General features: G+C 36.1%; 1 protein-coding gene across 4 annotated transcripts in view; it reads left to right on the plus strand.

Annotated features, from left to right (window-relative positions):
* ZDHHC14 (zinc finger DHHC-type palmitoyltransferase 14) overlaps nucleotides 1-12,225 on the plus strand; it is a 107,473-nt gene extending 95,248 nt beyond the window's left edge. For 2 of the 4 annotated variants that reach the window (XM_033011617.2, XM_033011619.2), the window contains exons 8-9: nucleotides 1,594-1,696; nucleotides 11,016-12,225. In XM_033011617.2, coding sequence (XP_032867508.1) covers nucleotides 1,594-1,696; nucleotides 11,016-11,372 — 460 coding nt within the window. In that variant the 3' untranslated portion in view covers nucleotides 11,373-12,225. Of the gene's footprint in view, nucleotides 1-1,593; nucleotides 1,697-10,970 lie in introns of all 4 variants that reach the window. The other 2 variants (XM_033011615.2, XM_033011616.2) reach the window with 1 other exon arrangement.
* Nucleotides 12,226-14,626: the final 2,401 nt, after the last annotated feature.

Below are 14,626 nucleotides of genomic sequence, written 5' to 3' on the forward strand. Positions count from 1 at the left end.
AGTAATTGAAACGTTTCTCACTTCTGTTAAAGATCATGTTTCTCATTTTTAAACCTATACTAGCAAATTCAGAATGCATTATACATGTCCTCAGCAGTAATTTTCAAATCTTCAGTTGATCCATAGCTGTTGGCATAGATTTAACTAGTGTTCTGATAAAATAAATTATATAACTTTTTAAAGCATCTGGTATTTGTAGGAGTGCTTTCCACATGGCAGATTGTAACCTCAGGTAGATTTCTAAGTGTTTTGAATGTACATAAAAACCTGTTCTGCAGACCTTCATAAGGAAAGCTTAAACTGGTCTCCAAGTGGTAGAAACCTCATTGGCTTTTGACAGGATAAACACCTTAGATTTTTCTATGCACCCTGTTCTTATCTTTTAAAATTTAAGCCATCTTGACCCTTAGTGAATTTAGAGGTCCCATAATTCAGCAAATAAAACCAGTTCTATGCTGACTTAAGCTCTTAGCTGTTTTAAGGCATTCCTGTCATTGTGCCTTAGTAACTGGAACTGTAAAACCTCCGGTTAAAATTTGATATCATGTGGTAAAATTTGTAGTTTTCCAGATGGGAAGTAACATTGTTCAGGTCACAGCAAAAGAAAACAAAACAAAACAAAACAAACAAAAAAAACCCCACCATGTTTTGGCCTATGATTAAAAATATATGGAATTATAATTGAAAGCTACATATAATTAAAACAAACAAACAAACAAACCAAAACCAACTTTGAATTGACTGAAGCATAAACAGTTGGAAAGATTTTGGGGTTTTTGTATGGAAGTCACATGAGCTAATAGATCTGTAGAATACATGAATTCGGTCTGTACATTCAGATTTTTATGAGTATTAGCTAGCAGAACCTGCGTGAGGTTTATAGTTCTCAATTTGAGAATAAAATTTTATGTGGAATTTTAGAAAAATCTTCAGTTAGGTCAGATTATTCTAGGTTTGGGGTTTTTTTTTTTTAATGCTATGTAGATTTTTACCTATTTTTATTAATTTCTCCACAAAACATTTTCATAGATGGAAATAAGAAATTTTATGAGTGCATCACTGGTAAGAATAGTGGAGCACTATAAACAGTGTTTAGCTATAAAGCAGCTGACATGAAGCACTTGGCAAGTGAGTTGTCTCAACAAAAATTCTTCCTCCTTTCTAAATTTTGTGATTAAGTAGCTTTTATTTAAAGGTGTGGAAAGTGATATCAAAAGTACCTTCAAAATAGATACTGATTCAAAGTGCATTAGTGAGTTTTGTAACTTGTTTTCACACCTGTGGCTTGAAATTCTTCGGTTCTATGGTATCTCCTGATAAGCTTCAAAATCTTTTGTCCATGATAAAAATCCAGAAAAGTAGCAGTACGTATGACTATATGGCAGATAGTAATACAAGGAAACTGTTATCTTGGTGATGAGTAGAAATGAAGTCTTGTACTTCAGTTGAATAAAAGCGGACAGTTGAAGATATGGGCAAGGTATTAAGGTCACTTATATGATAGAAAATTTTTCACTTTCTTTTTATCAAGAGGAGGTATATACTGATCAGAAATATCTCTAACACTTTTTCTTTATTTTGATTATTCCATAGCTTAATTGACAGAAGAGGCTTTGTACAACCAGATACACCGCAATTAGCAGGACCATCAAATGGCATTACTATGTACGGGGCCACACAATCTCAGAGCAACATGGTAGGAATCATCCCATAGTGTTGTTCATCAAGATTCCTGTGAATGTTTTTCTTCTCCACTTTCATGTGAACTAATCAAGTAATAACTAACTGGATACAGCTGGCGCTCTGGGTGGAATGACTTGTTTATTAACAGGAAAGAAAAAAAAACAAGGCTCTTTTTAATGTATGTTTCACACAGTGTCATAGTTATTGCTCATGGATTCTAAAAAAAAAAAAGAGAGGCTTTTCTACACTGTTGACTTATTGAATATACTGGCATTTTGACTTGTACTGTTGACACCTGAAGTGTTTTGAACTGGAATATTCAAGTATCATGGACTTGCTCTGGTTCATCATTTTCCAGATAATTGTTACTTTGTATGGCACTTTCTTCATACTTGTTTCCTTCTTTGCTTGTACAGTGTGGTTTTACATAGACTAATGTGTTTTAAAAAGCAAAGGGGAACAAAGAGGAGTTTCTAGGGGAGAAGTATGTTGAAGAAAGAGCAGGAGGACACTGAACTTCCAATGAACAAATAATGGCAACTGGATTGTTAAAACAAAAGCTTTTAAACATCTTTGAAACTGTGCCAATAGTTTTTACTTTGGTTTTTGCTAATAGCATTGACTATCATAATGGAAGATAGGATTTTCAGTGCCAAGAAGAGGAGAATAACTGGAAAGATATCTTTGTTGAAAGGCAAGCATCTTAAATATGTGCCTATTTCTGAATTGTTATCCACATATCTTCATACCATATGGGTTCTAAGACTTTGTCAAAGAAGCCATGAGGTATGGACACCCTCCCTGTGCCAAAAAAGAGGTGGCCACAAGGCCTTCTGGTATAATTCAGCCTTTCTTTTGAACAAAAGAAGAAAAGACTCACGCTTCCCAGACAGAATAGTTTTAGTGTCACTGATAAAGTGGTATAAAAATTTCATTATAGTTCCTAAGTTGTTTTTACTTATTATTTTGAGGATTAAGTAGCAGATTTCTTAGTCTACTTAATGGGAAAATGTATTAGAGACACAGTATTAACTCAGTGTTCTGTGAGGTGCAGTTATGCAGAACAAGGCAATGCTCCATGCAAATTTTACTCAAAAAAAATGTACCCCTGAAAAAGAGAAAAGGGGGTTAAAAAAAAAAAAAAAAGTAAAGAAAGATAAAGCAAACCTTAGAAATAGCCTGAGGTCTTTCAGGGATTACCCAGACTTCTGAATCTGTCAAGGCTTCTTATTTTTGAGGATAACTAACCCACAGTAAGTCCCTGGAATTGATTATCTTAACATAATAAGAATTATACTTGCATTGAAAGAAGACACTATCATTATTACTGGATATTAATGAGAAAATCTTGTGCCAGTTTGATAGAAAATTTACTAAATTTGTCTCTAGAAATGGAGAAATCTGTTGTGGTGTTACTTTAAGTCAAACAGGTACCTGTTATGATTTTAGAGTGCAATACCTGTAATTACACAAATTCTTCAAGGATTTTAATGTCTTATATCCTAGAACATCATACTACTTGAGTTGGGAAAGGCTTGGGTTCTTTAACAGTTATCAGAGTCACTTGGAAATGTACAGCTTTCATTCCTGAAAACACTCTCTCGCAAAAAGGTTGAAAAATCTAATATGTCCTGTTTGGTATGGAGGAATGTCTTTAAGACTGTGATGCCATTTTTCTCAGGGTGTATTATTCCTGGTCTATATACAAGACCATTTGGCTTCTAGCGGCAGCTGGATACCAGCATAAAAATTTCTGCCCTGAATTTTGTTGCAAAATGTTAAAGACCTGCTTAGTTTCCCAGTCTCTCTAGCACTATTTTCTCTTCCCTATTTAAAATCTTCCATTCTTTCCTGAGTTGTTTGAAGCATAAGAAGTTATAAATTCATTTCCTGCTGGCAGCAATGCAGTGGGACATAACTTTACCCCTGATTTGTTCTTGTTTCATAGTTCCCTTTTTCTGTGTTCTGAGGTCAATGTTTTTGCTCTTCTCAGTAGAGTCTGTGCCTACTTTCAGGTTCCCATCTCTCCTTATCTCATAAAGCAGCAAACAACAAAACTGATTTCACAGTTAAGATCTCAGTCTCATCCACATAAACACTTTCTTCTTTTCTAACAAAATGAATACACCTTACTGCTAGCTGAGTTGTTTTGAGCCATTCTGTTCAGTTACCAATTTTTCTGTTCCAATTTAAATTTAGACAAAAATAATCAAGTAAAACGTCATTATTCTATTTAAACCTTTGTCCCATGAAGTGACCCCTAGTACTTTTTCCAGGCTTTACAGTATTTGTTTGTCTGAACTTTCTTCCCAGTACACAGTCTTAGATTCTTCTGAAGACGTTTGGGAACAGGAGCGCTGGGAACACCAGCCATTCACTCGTTCTCCCCTGGAAAGGACCACAGAAGGTTCTTGAGTGAAAGGCAGTGGAGTACACTTTATGGCAGAAGTAAAACAAGGCATGCAGCATCCTGTTGTTTGATTTTTGGTTGTGGGGTTTTTTTTGTTAGTTGGTTGGTTTTTTGTTTGGTTGGGTTGGGGTTTTTTTGTTTGAGGAGGAACCTCTGCAAGATTCTCTAGAGTCCCTCTTGCTAGAAGTTCAGATGCAAACAGCAATATTTCCTTTGGTGACTGATGATTTAAATAATAGACTAGCTCAAGCCCAAGACTCTAGTGGAAGCAAAACAATAGAGGGAAAGACTTTGTGGAAGACAAGGTTTCCTTTTTACCTTGTGTCATCACTGACAAAGGTTAGGCAAAAGTTGGAATATGATTTGCTCTTCCCTTCTGGAAGGTTGCATACTCTTGGGAAGAAGGCAGAGTCATAAAATGAAAAATGCTTTCTTGGAGCTGATGCCAGTGGACCACAAAGAACTGACAGCTTTGAAGGGGATGTATCTGGTACTGCAGCTTGTATTATTACAGTTTCAGATAAGGACAGGCAAAGTGAAATTCCTTGAATTAAGAGCACATGTAGATCATAGTCTTATTTCATAAATACTTTTTAAATGTCAGAGATTTAGCCATTTATACATCATCACAGATAATGACACTTTTTTCGCAAGTTTAACACTTTCGAGTACAGGAAATAACTGATTAGAAATCTGAAGTGTTCCAATACACCTTTATGGTGTGTCCCCTTGGACTTTATTCCACAGTGCATTACATCATCTTATTTATATATTGAATCTTAATGTCTAGCTGTTAATTACTACTTAATCCATATAGCGTGCTAAAATGTCTCTCCTGCCCATTGATATTAAAGGAAGATTTTAATGAGCATCTTCTCTCACACTCATCGGCTTTTATCCTTCCCCTTCCCTTCCCTTCCCTTCCCTTCCCTTCCCCTTCCCTTCCCCTTCCCTTCCCCTTCCCTTTCCCTTCCCTTTCCCTTCCCCTTCCCTTCCCCTTCCCTTCCCCTTCCCTTCCCCTTCCCTTCCCCTTCCCTTCCCCTACCCTTCCCCTACCCTTCCCTTCCCCTTCCCTCTTTTATTCAATGACTTGTGTCTTTCTAGATAGAATTCCTGTGCCTCACCCAACTAGCCTCTCATCATTCTTTAGATCTCTCTGGGTTGCTTAGTATTCTGCTTTCCTTTATTTTAATACATATTTTAGCATATCATTTTTGCATTTAAGCTCAAAATAATATCTGGCTAAGTTTAAACTTGCCAGAAACTTATTTTCAGTGCAATACATTATCTCTTATTCAGGATACCACTTGTGGGGCACCGTTTTTGTATTAAACAGCTTTTGTGGTAATTTTGCCTTTGAGAGTTTGAATATTTCATATAGAAGCTACCCTACTTGTGCTAGTGACTAAGTCTGTCACAGTCTCAAAAAGTCAGGGTTGTTGCTATCAGCAGTGCTTCACAGACCCATACTATGATTGGTTTTTTTCTATATCTTTATAAAAGAGGTTTTTTTCTTGTTCTCTCCTTAGTATCATTGATTTACAAAGAGCTGAAGTTGTATTTACTTTTTTGAAGGCTTTTTGGAAGCTCATATAATTTTTTTTTTCCTGGCAGATTCCCAGTGTTTTTAATCTCTCTTCCAACGTAATTTGAAATTCATCTGCTCCATTAATTAGACAGCTTCTTAATATCTTTATCTACATGATGAGCATGGTCACTTGGAGCTCATGATCTGTAGATCTGATATTTCCAAAGTATTTCCCTGTTGTATTTTATTGCTGATTATTTTTACAAGCTCTTCATTAGTTTTATTGCTCAAGTATCTCTCTTCTCATTCTTAAGAAATTTTTTTCGCATGAAACACAGTATCTCATCCATTATGAAGTCATAGTTTTCTCTGTATTTTGTTCTTTCTCTTTCATTTTAAGGTTTAATTTTTTTTGTATTCTGAAAAAAAGTTAATATTTTACCATGAACCCATCAGCTACCATTACCTGGATCTGTACTTCTGCAGTACTTAGCTTTCTCTTAAAAGCCTGAGTTGTTTCTTGGGTTTTGTTACACAGGCTATTTTATTTTTAGCAATCCATTATGAAGAAACACAGAATATATCTCACTCCATGCACTTTTTATAGAGGAATTAGTTTGGTTTATTTTTACTATGATGTGTCCAGGAATTCTCTAATGCCTTTCAAAGTGATAGATTTTACTTCTGTCTTCCTCTGTGTCAGGACAGGTTTATTTCTTTAAGAAATTTGCTTGTACTGCTGCATTCCTAGGCATCTCTTCTTCAGTGCTTAGGTAGTTCCTTGTGTGCCAAATTCCTCTATTTCCAGTTCTTCTTTCCTTTCCTGGATTAAAATTGTTTAGTCAGAATGTTTGTTTTCTTATTTGTGTGTACCACTGAAAATTGTAGGAACCATAATAGTGCATGCGCATCATTCGTTACCAGTGAGACATGAAGGGAAGTCCTCTCCCAGATGTTCACATCAGCATTGCTAGCACTGATCTGGAAACAGGAATCCAGCTGATCCAGGGAACATTAACTCTGACCATACTAGTGTACTTTTTCATTTGCTTTCCATATTCTCATTATTAGGAGTAAGCATTTCTATCATGACAGTAAAAGGATCAGCAAGGATAAGAGTCCCACATTGCTGGGAGGCTTATGAGTGTGTTTCTTTGTATGTTATCTGTCATACTTCACAAATACAATTTATCATTGCCCAAAGTGGAACTTAGGGCTCTTAAGTCAACATTACTACAGTCAAGGTTGATACAGGTTTTTCATTAAAGCATTTTACTTCACAGTTAAAATGGATTAAGGGCACATGCAATAAGTCAGCTTCAGCATTTTGCTTTGGGTTGAGGTATGTTTTAGAAGCAATTTGTTTGATTGTGCGTATTTACTGCATTTTTGTTCACATCAGAGAGCAGTATCAGAGCACACAAACTAGATTTCTTTCAGAAGATGTCCTCCCAGAATGCTCTAACCATTCGTGGACATTCAGCCCATAAGAACAAACAGTAGCTAGTCTGAAGTAAAATCGCTGGAACAGGTTCAGTTTCCCTGTTGGCTTCAGAGGCATTTCTCTTCGTAGATCTACTCCTGGTGCACTGTACTGCTTGCTAATGGAGACATTGACTTGCTGGGGTTTGTGGCTCAGTTTTTGCACAGTATCTGCAATACCACGATTCTGAGTGTAAAATCCTACAGCTGTTGGGAACAGTTATGCAGCTCCATCCCTCCAGTCTTTACCTGTTTATTGTATCTATCTAGTATGGTATTTCAGCATCCTTTCTGTGACTTCACAGCACTGTCATTCAGTGCTGTCAGTCTCCTTCGAACTTTTTGTTGTTGCTACTTTATTCAGAGATGCTGAGATAATTCAGCCTGCTTTTCTCCATCTTATGAGAATTGTAACAATTTTTTAATGTTGCTAGTGTTTAGAAAATTTTTAACAAAGTTAATTTAAAATTCAAAGTAAATAATGTCTGGCTTTGGCATTAGAAATGTGAAAAATATATTGCCATGTACAACAACTATGTTGCCATGTATGTTTTGTGTAGCTTAGAAAAAATATATTTTCTTCAGGAAAAAAAAATGAAAAATATTTCTTCCTTAGTTGTTTGTATTTATTATTGGTGAAATAAACACAGAATTGTAGGTTTTGTCTAGTTTGCTTTAATTTGTGCCTTTTGATTTGAAAATAAATACGGAGATGGCTAAAAATTTCTGTGCACATATATAATTGAACTTCCATACTTGTAGAACTTACTAAACTTGTCTTACCTTCAGAATCTGCTGTTCCTCTGAAAAAGTGGAAGTTGTAAGTGGAAAATAAAATCAGTAGATCTGAAGTAAGAAGGTATTGGTGGAATAATTTCTAGAGTAGATTTTTAGATATTTAGATTTTAGTGCTTGGCTTCCATTTTGATACAATCATAGGCTTTTTTATTTAATTTGAAATACTGGCATTGAGTAATTCATGTGATTAACAGTTGTTAAGAGTTTTGGCCCTATATTTAATTAAGAGTGAAATATGGAATCAAGGAAAAACCACCATGCCAGCCCTGTAAACGAATCAGATTTACTTATTTAGTTTGTGTTAGCTATTTAGACTCAAGAATCATCTTTCTTTATAATATGTGGTGGTCTTATCAAATGTTTTTGAGAACTTCATTGAACACATCTACCTTTTCCAGTATAAATCCCACTCTGGTTCACTTTTGAAAGCTGTTTGCAGCCTGTATTTTCCTAAGATATTTCATGTTGATCACTGTTAAATAGAAAAAAAAAAAAAAGAAAGCCTGAAATGTATATGAATAAGAGGAGAGGCTTTAGGGAGGTGACAGGTGCATAGAAAATGAAGAGATATACAGCACCTGAAAAAGTTTTATAACTGTTTAATGGAGCTTTATGAGGCTACTTTATCTTTTTGATACTGATTCAGTTGAAATGCACTAGAGTTGGATAAGAAGAAAATTAATTCAGATGATACAATGAGTTCAAGTAAATCACCTTCAGCTAATTTAAAACTGTGTACTTGTGTTGCCTGGAATACATTAATGATTTCCTTTTGAAGATCAGTGCTGAAGTTTAGCTAAAGCAGTAAGTCAGCTGCTAACATTATTTGTTTTCGATGTACCCCAGTGGTTATAGTCATTCCTTTGTTATTTAACATGCTCTTTGGCTACTGCTTTTCAGATAAGATGGATTTTGTTGGTCTTTTTGAAGTTTGAAAATTCAGTTAACAGATTTTTAAGGTCTGCAGAGTAAGGTTGGTTAAAAGGCTATAGTTTAATTGAAATAAGCAAGTGTGAATAACAGTATGTTAATCAAGAATGAGTTATTCACACTGAATTACTAATTGAAAGCTTGAATTTAAAAGATGCTGACAGTTTTCTTCTTAGTAAGGTACTTATGCAAGGTTTTGGCTTTAAGCCTGTGGGTAATCCCTCTGAAGTGATATGGGACCACGTCAATTGTTTGGCTGGGGCTATTCATCATTTTGTGAGGGAAAAAAATTGCTTGCAGCATATGTGAACTCATTTTATGTAACAGGAAGTCAGCGCATTTATCTTTCTGAAAGCCTTAGTGTTAGAAAATAAGTAGCTGAGTAAGGATCTGCCTATCAAAAAGTAGTTGGTCTGGGAGTCCTAAATCACTTAGACACATTTAAAGTACTGCCTGTCTACTGTGACCAACTAGTCTGCTTGCACACTTTCTGAATGTAATATGTGTGTATCCATCATTAAGCTATTCAGTGATGCAACTGGAGGACTTGAAAAATCAGAGGAAGCATTCACAGTGATGGTTTTCATCATACAGTAAAGGAAGCAAAAGTCTTTCCATAAGTTTGCATAGAGTGCGTCACAGTGTCTTATTAAACTTGAATGAGTATTTTAGGGAATTACTCTTAATGTTAGTAGCAATGGCTATGATTGGGAGTATCTTGAACAGATGTTACATTTGTAATGTCTTTCAGTAATTTGATGTAGATTGAAGAAGTCAGTCATAAAGCAGAACACATTGGTTTAACAGAATCCTTGAAATGATAGTGAATAGGCATATCTTACCTTTGGATATGCTTTTTTTATTCTGCTTGCTTGCTTCCAAATTTTCTTTGCTGCATTGGATTTATAGTTGTATTCATTGACTGTAGTGTTTCTTTTGCACAATGGAACAGTAGTATGGCAAATTAACAGGATTTTGAAAATCTGCAGATGTTATAACTGATCAGGCTATGAATTAAATATGTGTTGTCCTTGGAAGCTCTCAAAAATCATGCCAGTTTGTGTTAAAGAAACTTAATTTGGCAGTGTAGGTGTATTACCAGTTTAGCTAGCTGGGCATTATTGAAACATCTACCTGTCTTGTCATCTCAAGGAATGAATGATACTTTTATATAAACAGTTCTTAGTAATTATGTAGAGCCAAAAGTGTTTCTGGTTCCATTGAGCTTAATTAGATTTATATAATGCTGAATTTGTCTTGTTATTGTGAAAGTGCTTGCCAGAAAACTTGTGGTTTGTACCTTGATTCTTCACATTGTCAAGATTAAATTAATCAAGAAAAAGCCTAAAAATCATGACAGTTCATCTCAAATTATTGCATCTGCAGTGCTGCCTAATTTCTACACTTCCTCTAGAGTATTGAGTATAGTGTAGTATATTCTCTAAGGTGTATATATAATGTATTAAATTGGGAAAGGAGGGAAATTTTTGCTCATAGAGGCTGTATTGCCAGCTATAGTTTTATAAAACCACCTGCATCAAAGGAATTCTTGCTCTGGAAAGCTTCCATAGCACCTTAATTCCTACATGTGAAGACCAATTAAAAAAGAAACACATGCCTAGTGTTTTTGAACTTGGAAAGATGCTTGGATTATGCCTTTGGGCCTCTCTCTGAACTGCTAGCTACTCTAGGTTAAAGCAGCTAGTGTGGAAGTGATTCACCTCACCTGGGATCGGGGAGGTTTTGAGGTGTCCGATGCAGTTAGTTACACACGGACTGTGCAGCTGGGCTTTCCAAATGGCTTTGAACAAGAATATGCAAACCATTTGAATTGAAGTACTCACAAAATACTATTTTAAAGGTTACCAAAATCCTGAAGTGAACACTGTAAATGTTTATCATAATTTACTTTGATAGTAATACAAAGCACTGGCTCAGTTATGCATGATTTTTTTTTTTTTTTTTTTTCATCCCTGGGCAGCATGCAATGGGATTTTTGGGTGGCTAACCACTGAATGATACTAATGGCTTTCTTTTTTTCTCTTCACACCCCATTCTTTTCCATACCTTTTTGTCCATATTCTCCCTTTTTTCTGTTTTGTTTGCCTTATATGATTTTGACACCCTTCCATTCTACAGTGTGACCAAGATCAGTGCATTCAGAGCACTAAATTCGTTTTGCAGGCTGCTGCCACCCCCCTACTACAGAGTGAGCCAAGCATAACTAGCGAAGAGCTACCTTTACCAGGAAAGACTACTATCAGTGGGCCTTGTGCAACTCTAACTCTAGGGCAACCAACACCACCATCTTCTATGCCAAATCTCACATCAGATACAGGTTTGACAGACATGATACCATTAAAAGAAGAACACGAAGGTCATCAGTTTCTCACTCCTGAAGAAGCTCCGTCACCCCCTGGGATGCTGCCAAGTGGAAGTCCTATTACACACAGCCATACAATGCACGTCCTGAGTCTAGCCAGCCAGGATTCATTGCATGAAGACTCAGTACGTGGTCTCGTGAAGCTTAGCTCAGTTTGAACAGCTTTTTTGAACACTGCACCGTTTCTTGGTGCCTATACAAATCTCTACGTAACAGGAATGGCACTGCAGTACCACTGTAAGACTTCATAACATGCCTATAATGGAAACTTTATTGTGTAATGGAGTCTACTAAAAAGACAAGTTATTTTTTCAATGGAGCTATGGCATTTTTTTGACCAGGTTGTTAATGGTTGTGCTTTGATGTTGACTGCATTTTATTTTTAAACAAAACCAGAAATGGTCATTAATCTTGTTTCCTGAAGCTTGGGTACAGCAAGTTGGAAGTCAACCTGTAACAAACACCATGTACAGTACAAAAGAGAGAGATTCTTGGATGTAAGTGTCATGCTCTGTGTTCTATGCTCTTGTAATACACACTTGTTAAGGCTTACCACACTTGTGGCCAGAATGATCTGCACTTACATGTTATGCTACTAATATTTGAGATAGAAAATTACCATTCCATTTGTTAATACAAAAAAAAAAAAAAAAAAGACTGCAGATATGGATTTGCATGCCACGCTACAGTATGTGTTACAGTGGTGTTGGTATTAAGAGAGAGTGCTGCTTTTTTATTTGTGACTTTCAAAGTGCTGTTTCATTTAAAGACAGTGCAACAAACAAATTAATGGACTATATTATTTTTTCAATTTATTAAAATTTATTTTAAATTAATCAGTGGTGCCTAGAAGATGGAGAATTACTGATTTGATCACACTGCATATCATTTAACCTTCTGTTTAAGTGTTTAGAGTGAGATATTGTGTTGTGCCATACCATGAGATTCTTCCACTCCCTAATGTGATACAGTTACCTGTGGACCTCCAATAAAATTACATCCTCTACTTCATGGACATGTGTACAGTTATCCTTGCACAGTTTTCCTGGGGAAGGAGGGGGAAATCATGACTTGTTGATACGGTTTGTAAAGATTTGACTGGAATATGTTTACATAATGAAACCAGAACTATGGAGGAAAAGCTTGTTATAATTAAGTTTGCTTCATCATCTTTTGTGGGTTTGTTTGAGATGTGTATTTGTTCCCATAAGAAGTCTTTATTTGGAAACAGTAGAGTTAGTCTCTGCTTGGACTGTAATTCTGTGTTCCTTATCATATGGCTAAAGGGAGAGGGGCTTAAGATTCAAGACAAGGACAGACAGCTTAGTGAAGTAATCTTACATGGTCAGCAATAGACTGTAGCTGCCCCCAACCATCATCTTTCATTTGTATTTGTTCTTTAATATTTTAAATGGAAATCTTGATTTCATAGAAATTCTTCTGTGCTTTTCTTTTTTGTTTAAGTAAAGCACAATGAAAATACTAAAGAGATTTTTATAATTATTTTTCATGACAGCTGAAGAGAACTGTAGTTTAAGCTGAGAAAGTTTAATATCTTTAATACTGTATTTACCATGCTTTTCAGGATGTGGAAGCTAGATACCTATTTTCTCAGGACAAACTAAGTGCTGAATGTGCTTTATCTGATTCTCCAGTAGCATGAAAGTGTTCACCAGTTAGAAAATGTGACAGTTCTGTATTGTTCACCATGGTCATTCACTGGCACCAAGCTAAAAATCTTTGGTTTTACTTCCATTGTTGAAATTGAGGACAACCAGCCTGCAGAAAATCAGTCACCCATGCTATTGAAGCATCAGACAAGATACTGACAAAAACCCTACTCCTCTAAGATTTCATAAGCAATCTGTTTCTATAATTGATGATGCTAGCTTTGACCTGATTCAGCATGTAGGACATAGCAACACTTTCAGTCTATAACTGCCGTAACGGGTCCACCAAAGAACCTCTGGCAGTCAAGTCTGTCCCAGCTATCAGAGCCACCCTCCCAGCATTTTCCTGAAGCTGGGACAGTCTTGAGTTCTTTCCATCAGGCCAACTGTACTGACAGACATGTCCCAGTTGGCTGGTCTCCCAGTAAGCCCCAAGTATATGCACTTACTTCTGTGTCTGCTCTTGAAGGAGAGTCAGTGATGCTCATCTTCTTGATTTCATCTTTCCCTGATGTAGCTTCTCATGTGTGAAGCTGTGAACACTTGCATTAAAGCAGGTAATGGATTGAGGGCTGGATGTACTGGTCTCATAGGCCTGGGTAAAGAATCCAAGCTTTAACTTTATAGACCAGTACTTGACTGAATCGTTATCTCATAGGTGTCTGTGAGTAATTAACTGTGAATGCATTACACAGTTAATTACTCACAGACTTTCCACAGAAGGACAAGTCAAATACTTTTAATGTGGTGCCAAAACTTTCCACTTACAGCAGTAATGATGAGGATCACTGTTTTAAGGAAATTGTTCTTTTTAAGTCTTCCTGAAATGCCTGAGGGATTTTATGCTTCCAAGAGCACCAACTTCCCCACAACATTGGTGTGTCACTGCCTCTAGGGAGTAGTGCAGAAAGCTACTACTGCTAGACAGCTCTGTGCACACAATAAACTTAGTGTCAGTTTTAACATGAAACGGAAGGGAGAAGGACAGGCTTAGAGTCTATGCTGTTCCTTGTGCTCATGCTTTTCACCATCATTTTTTGAACTTTCTGTATTTTTCATAAGTGAGACGTAGAAATTACATAACAAATTGGAAATAGATGTGGTACTTCATATGGATGTACTTATTTAGGGGACTTTTTTTTCTTTTAGTTATTAAGATGACAGCCTTATTTTTTTAACGCACTGCCTAGGTTTTTATGTTTCGCATTTGAGAATAAATTAAATACTTTGAATTTGTGTGTTTATATATTTATATTACCCTTATTTTAAGCCTGTTTTTCCTTCCCATCTCAGTCTTTTTTAAATGGTGACATCTCTAACCTCTGACATGACTGCCTTGTGAGGACATCTGCTGGAAGATTTCAGAACTAAGCCTATTTAACCCATATGGTGTGGTAATTGCAGTCTTTGATTGACAGCAGGCAGTGATTTAGCAGCAGGTTGGTTGAAGAGGTGCCTCTAACAAGAGTTTTTGGTCTGTTCCCCTCACCTCCACCACAGCTGTCTTCAACCATGGGCGCTCCCTTCACTGGAACTTGTATATACATCTGGAATGAGTCAGCAAAGTAACTACACATCACCTACTCTGCAGATTTGATTTTTTTTTTTTTTTAATTTTATTTTGAACTATGATTACAGAGCGTGCACGTTAGGGATCCAAAATGATATTCCTAGTGAATGGTGCACAGGGTTTTTTCTATGTTTTTTTATTTTGACTCCTAGTATAATAATATTAAATGGCT

This window comes from Tyto alba, unplaced genomic scaffold (genome assembly GCF_018691265.1).
Source record: "Tyto alba isolate M040663 unplaced genomic scaffold, T.alba_DEE_v4.0 Super-Scaffold_22, whole genome shotgun sequence".
Taxonomy (NCBI): Eukaryota; Metazoa; Chordata; class Aves; order Strigiformes; family Tytonidae; genus Tyto; species Tyto alba.